The sequence below is a fragment of the Natator depressus genome, chromosome 3, assembly GCF_965152275.1.
Source record: "Natator depressus isolate rNatDep1 chromosome 3, rNatDep2.hap1, whole genome shotgun sequence".
Lineage (NCBI taxonomy): Eukaryota > Metazoa > Chordata > Testudines > Cheloniidae > Natator > Natator depressus.
Window position 1 is genome coordinate 101,956,467 of NC_134236.1, and position 6,815 is coordinate 101,963,281.

Below are 6,815 nucleotides of genomic sequence, written 5' to 3' on the forward strand. Positions count from 1 at the left end.
GGGGAGAAAGGAATAAGGTAAACTTAGAACTTGCACTTGTTAACTCCTTCTACTCAAACCATGGCAATAGGGTAAATATGCTAGACAGGACAGCAGTGATGAGAAGACAGCAGGGTATCCCCCTTTTCCCTCCCATACATCAGTGGTCTGTTGTAAGAGTCCTTTTTTGAGAGAGAGGGTTGGGAGGTATAGTTAGAGGGAACAGTTCCTTGGGAGACACCAGAGGTCTAATTCCACTTTCCTTGAAAAGACTAAAGGATTTTCCTTGTTTCTTTAGATAAGGAAGGGGAGAGAGAGCAGAAAAGTTAATCTCAAAATCCTAAAAAAGTCAACCTGTGGCCTTAAAGCAACCTGTACATAGGTTTAAGAATCATATTTGATAGCCACATTTAGCGTAGGAACCTAGAAGACATTCTCTAGCCTTAAAATGTTTTCCTTGAATGATTTAGCTCCATCCCCAATGGCAGGCCAGACTGCAGTCAATGCAGAGAGTGCCTAAGGAAGTTGTCAATTTTGGAAGAACTAGTGGGCATTTTTCAAATCTTTAGGTACCAAAAGACCAGCAAAAGTGCAATTTAAAAAAAAAGTACTCCAAAAAGAGTGGAAAGGAGAGCTTTGATCACAGTGTGTTCCGGTTGAGTTTTTGACCCCATCTTGCTGGAGCTCTGCCTGCAACCACCCACTATTTTAACAACAGCACAAAGACTTCTATTGCTTCAAAACCAACTGTCTGAATGTTCAGTCAGAGAAAAACGTGCCTTCTGTTAGAAAACTGGTTTCTCTACTGTGGAGCACTTGCTGATGGTCAGCAGAGCAACTTGATCTCATGCTGCTGGATGTCTTCCTTATTTCTAGTTTAATTTACAGGTGTCCAAGCTCTTCGTTGCCAGGAGGATGTTGGATGTCTGTAAAAGCAACTGAAAAATAGGAAGACTACCTAAACACATTTACTAGAGGATGGAGTGAGTCTCAAAGTGCCTAAGTTAGCTTTCCCTATCCACTAAATACCCATCTCTTTTCCTCTAAAAAAGCAAGCCTGTGTGTGCTAGCATTCATAAACTGATTTGTCTGGACCAGGCTCTGAGTAAGATTGTTAGGTCCTATTCCATAATTAAGTCAATACTGAAAACTTTAAAGATACTTACATAATTGCCTACTATTAAAGAAGTCAAGAAATTGAATAAAGCAAAGCATCCAAAAATCAGTCCAACAACTGCATCACTGGCACCCTTTTTCTCTGCCTGTAAAAGGAAACATCACGACAGCCAAATTTAGAACGTGGACAAAACAAAAAAACAAAAACCACCATACACAGTGTTAGCATCTGGTGAAAATACTTTCTAATCAAGTCTTCCATCTTTATCCTTCTTCCATTGTACCTGCCAGTATGGTCATAAAGCATTTTCTCTTTTAAAGAGTGGGAGATTCAGCAGTAACTCTACAGCAATTTAAAATCACCTTGCACCACAATTCAGTATTTCTGTAGTCAGGAGCGGAAGCAGCATCTACTCCACGTGGAAGCAGGTGTGAAGGAAGGAAATTCTAAGTTGCTGTGTTGCACTACAGGTCAGCTAATTGGACCTTACTCAGGGACAGAACGCATTCCCTAAGTCCGTACGCAGGTGGAACCTGGTGTGCACAGACCTCATCCCCCCTGCAAGGAAGGAGCAAATGAAGGAATCTGTTGTCTCCACAGGATAGTTCCCCTACCCCCACATCCCAGGATGCCACAGAGGACACCCTGCAAATTTGGGATCCATGCAGGGGAGGGAGTGTGGACTGGGCAGGGGGAAAGATGACGACATCTCCCCACTGGCCCTACAGAAGTTATCTGGGAAGAGGTAATAGGTTTGGTCGCTGTATTTTTCTTTTCCGCTGGAGCTGCATTGCCAGTGGAGCTCAGAAAGTAGGGGGAAAAGAACCAGGGTGACTCCAGCACTGGAACAGAGGTACAAGGCCTCTGCACAGAGAGCACTGGCCTCTCACAGATCCTGGTGGCTAGGCACGGATTTGCGGGCAAGCTTTGAAGATTACTCCATGCGGCAGGTGGGTGGAACACTGGAATGTTCAAGGAGAAAACCCTTGATCTGGCCAACAGACCAGGGCCTGCCTCTCTCTCTCTCTCTCTCTCTCTCTCTCTCTCTCTCAGCAATGGATTTGTTCTAAAAAGATTACTCTGAAGTGTCATGGGGCTCTACATGCATTTTTTTCTCAACTCATTCAATTTAATGTGACAGTAAAGGTGGGTTTCCTATCTGCCAGCCTGCCAAACGTTTGCCTGGGAAAGGCTGAGGAGGAAGACTTAAGTGGATGAGTTGGAGGTGGCAGGGGAGAAAAGAGCGATCTAATAGGGCACTGGAATGGAAGTCAAGAGACCTGGGTTTTATTCCTGGTTCTCCAACTGACCTGCTACATGAGGTAGGGCAAATCACTTCACCTCCCTCTACCATTTGTCGGTCTCATCTAAAATAGGCTGCAAGTGCTTTGGGACAGGAACAGTCTCTTACAGCGCCTGGCACAATAGGAGCTTGAGCTCACATGTAGCCTCTAGGGATGATGCTGCAATATAAATTATCGGATTATATTTTAAAGTTATTTCCCATTTTTTTAAAAATCTGAATAATAGTTTGCAGAGCTGTACATTGATTTACCTCTCTTGGAAAAAAGGGCCCCAGGATTGAATAGCAAATCATCGAACTGAAGTTCAAACAAGCTGTTGCTGCCATTGTGAAGAGCTGATCTCTGGTAAACCTGCTTGACTCTTCACTGGGAACTTCTGGTCTGCCATTTTCTAGAACTACAAATATTTGTATTAGGCTATGATAAACTGGGACACAATTTCAAGCTGTCTGTTTACAAGAGATGTGCCCTCCAGGAATTTGGAATTAGTAACCTAAACCAATGGGTCAGGAAAAGGTAATTGCCATTAAGAGCCCTAATCCCATCATTTTCTCAATATATTACTGTACCATAAGTGAAGATTCCCCCAACCTAATCTGTACAGATAGCCTGCCCCTGGCACCCAGAGTCCCTTTGACTTCTCAGGCTTTGGCTACACTTGCACGTTATACCGCAATAAAGCCTCCCAGAGCGCTCTACCTTACTCCCCGTCCACACTGGCAAGGCACATAGAGTGCTCCGATTCCCTGGCTGGAGTGCTCCTGGTACTCCACCTCCCTGAGAGGATTAACAGCTGTTGCGCATTGGCTGAGACACTCCAGCCCCAGTGTAAACAGGGAGAAACGTTATTAGGCACTGATTGACCTCCGGAAACTCCATAATCCTTTTAACTTGTTTTGTGGTCAACTCCGGAGGCGGATGTGCACTCAAAGCCCTGGGGGCTGCTTATCAAAACAACACACACAGCTACTGTTTGCTTTGACGGAGTGAGAGGCAGGCAGGGGCGCCCCGTTTGGAGCGCCCACAGCTCATGTTTGCTTGAAGAGAGAGGCGGCGTGGGGGGGAGGGGTCCGTTTCGGCGAGCGGCTGCTTATCTCCTCTGTGAGCAAAAAAGAAACAGCTGCCTTCTGCTTTCAGTGAGTGAGAGAGAGGTGGGGGAAGGGGGGGGGGGTCTATACTTACAAGACAGCTCAGCTGACACACTCAGCACCCCAAAAACCCACTCTCCCCCCCCCAACTCCCTGTCACACTCCACACTCCCCCCCCCCATTTGAAAAGCAGATTGGAGCCACTTGAATGCTGGGATAGCTGCCCACAATGCACCGCTCCCAATGCAGCAGCAAATGTGGCCAGGACAGTGCGCTGGCAGTGTGGACAGACTGCAGCGCTTTCCCTACTCAGCTGTAGGAAGGCGGGTTTAACTCACAGCGCTGTACATCTGTAAATGTAGCCAAGGCCTAAGAGTCTTAGTGTCTTTCCACAGCTGAGCAGCTTGCAGCATCAATGACAAAAGGATCCAACACCGTTGCCCTGACTCACACACAGCTCCACGGGATTATTTGCGGGACTAAGAACTGCCCACCCGAGTACTGAGTGCCTGGGCACCTTTAAGTGAATTGACAACTTCTAGCATATAAAGTTGTAGTCTTTTGTCTACACAGTATTAATGATCATTACATATGCCATAAAAAGTCTGCACCTGACCCCTCACATACACTTTGTTTTACAGCCCAGAGACTCAGAAACAATCAGCTTACAAATAAACACGTAAGAAACTTTCAAAATATAGGTGTAGGCCATCTACCAGCTCTTTGTATCCTTCAAAAAAAGTTTTGTAATCGATAGTATTTAATTGTACTGTTTTCTTTTGCCATGGTCACAGAGCACAAGAATTAAGACCTGAACCTTCCTGTTTGCTACATACTTGGTAAAGCAATTGTTCTTTTTTTAAAAAAGTGGGCAGAGGGAGGGGTCTCCTGCTGTATTCCAGGGTGAGGTTGAGGCCAGAAGAGGTTACCGGGGAGGGAGGGATGTCTTTATCCAAGGTGAATTAGGATGGTTACTTAACAGGTTTGGCTTCAGGCCCCTCTAGTAAGACTTTCCATTAGTTGGCTAGGGTCGCAATTAGCTTCAGAGAGTTTTTACCCAGCAAAAAACCTTTCGACGTCATCGTTTTATAAACCTTTACTAAACAAACCAAGTTTCTGTTGCGCTTCAGTTAGCTGTCCCATAAAAAGAAATAGCCAATTGAACACATTACCCTAGAACAGAATGCTATGGGTTAATTTCAACAGTGAGAGATTTACACGTGAACGACGAGACGTGCCAGAGATCTTTGTACAGTAGTCCTAAATTCTTCGGATGTGCATTTTAGTGGCAGAACAACAACAGGAAAAGAAAATAACCGGGGTGGGAAGAGAAGATCTTCTCCCTCCCGAGTTGCAAAGTGATCCCGAAAACTCCTTCAGCATCAAACACAACCCCATAACTAAACGAAACAAAAAGGAGCCAGCCCGGAGTCTCGAAAGGATTCGGAGACTGCTTGGGTGAGCGAAGCGATTGCCCAATTGCCTTGCGGGGGAAGGAGAGGGCGGAGAAAACAGCACCGCGGACACACTAAAGAAGGTTAAAGAGAGCAGGATCCGAAAGAACCAAAAACTCTTTTACTCCCACCTGGGGTTTGCAAAGTCTCCTGGGTCTCTGCTTCCTGGCTGCCCATTGCGAAGAGAGTCCTGAATACCGCAGCCTGATGTAGCTTCACCAGACAAAAATGTCTGTCCTGGTATTTCGCACGGGAATAGGGAAAGACTTGTGAGAGGAGCAGCAGCCTCGGTTGTTATTCGTGAGCACGCCCAGCTCACGCTAAACCCGCTCATTAGCCGCACGGGGGAGCAGCTGACACGGCCGTTCCCTCCCAGTTTTCCACGGGCAGACACAGGCTATGTCACCATAATTGTTTAATCCTCCAGTCAGCGGCTGTAGTACGTATTTGTCCTCCTTCTACCCTGAGAATTTGTGAATGGTGACAAAGAACAGCTGCGAATTTACCGTCACAGCAAAAGAGGGACATTACACCTGATCACTGGAATCACACCGGTGGAAATGTTCTTTGGTTATTCTGTCATTCAGTGTTCCAAGCCGACAGGCAAACCTGTGGGAGCTGCGGGGAGGAGGGTGCGTGCTTAGCATGTAGCAAAGTAGGAGTGACCATGACACAAGATTCATAGAGTTTATAATCTGAAGGACTATCATGATGGTCTACTCTAACCTTCTGCATAACACAAGCCCCAGAACTTCACCCAGTAATTTCTGCCAGACTTAAATTCAGCTGGAGCTGTCTGGAGCCAGCACCTGTAAGTATGTTCAACCACCGCCCTGGGGTTTTTATAGCATTTAGGGAATCTGGGGAATAGTCTATAACAGTGGTTCCCAAACTTGTTCTGCCGCTTGTGCAGGGAAAGCCCCTGGGGGGCCTGGCCGGGCCTGTTTACCTGCCGCGTCCACAGGTTCGGCCGATCGCAGCTGCCACTGGCCGCGGTTCGCTGCTCCAGGCCAATGGGGGCTGCAGGAAGCGGCGCGGGCCGAGGTACGTGCTGGCCACCGCTTCCAGTGGCTCCCACTGGCCTGGAGCAGCGAACCACAGCCACTGGGAACCGCGATCGGCCGAACCTGCGGATGTGGCAGGTAAACAAACCGGCACAGCCCACCAGGGGCTTTCCCTGCACAAGCAGCAGAACAAGTTTGGGAACCACTGGTCTATAAGAATTGAAACCCTAAATTTCTGCATCAAGACCATAACTTCCAGTTGAGCTATAGCATATATTTTAGCAAGATATCCAATTCTGATTTAAAGACTAAATGATGGAGAATTCATTGCATCCCTAGATAAATAGTTACAATGATTAATTACCTTCCCTGGTTAAAAAAAATAAAAATTATCCTCTCTAGTTTCAGCTTCCAGCCATTAGCTCTCATTATGCTCCCCCTACCACCTTTTTTCTCTTTATGATTACAATGAAGTATCCCAACACTAAGTCATAGCCATATTCTTCTGCTGCCTGCCAGCCCCCTGAAAAATTCTGATAGCAAAAAGCCCCCTGAGTTGCTGATAGGAGATCGTAATGACAACACCTTTCAGCAGCAAGTCCTTTACTAGATGTATAATTCTCTCTCAGTAAAGTTTTTGAAGTCAAAACAGGAGTACATCAGAGGTGTGTCGTATCTGCAATCCTCTTCAACATTGCCATAGATGGGATAATGCCGCGTACAACAGAAGACATGCCAAGAGGCGTTAAATGGACACTCTTCTCATCCCTTGAAGACCTGGACTTCGCTGATGATGTCGCTCTCCTATCACATACACAACACCGTATACAAGAAAAAACAACTCGACTGAACGCATTCAGCCAGCTAAT

The 6,815-nt window shown here is 46.4% G+C and overlaps 1 protein-coding gene across 1 annotated transcript in view; it reads right to left on the minus strand.

Annotated features, from left to right (window-relative positions):
• The window catches only part of LOC141984914 (MFS-type transporter SLC18B1-like), a 30,726-nt gene extending 25,467 nt beyond the window's left edge, over nt 1–5,259 (minus strand). The window contains exons 1-3 of the mRNA XM_074948450.1: nt 5,074–5,259; nt 2,652–2,797; nt 1,146–1,241 (exon numbers count right to left, since the gene is read on the minus strand). Of these exons, the coding sequence (XP_074804551.1) occupies nt 1,146–1,241; nt 2,652–2,797; nt 5,074–5,119 (288 nt within the window). The 5' untranslated portion in view covers nt 5,120–5,259. The remainder of the gene's footprint in view (nt 1–1,145; nt 1,242–2,651; nt 2,798–5,073) is intronic.
• Between the last annotated feature and the right edge of the window lie 1,556 nt (nt 5,260–6,815).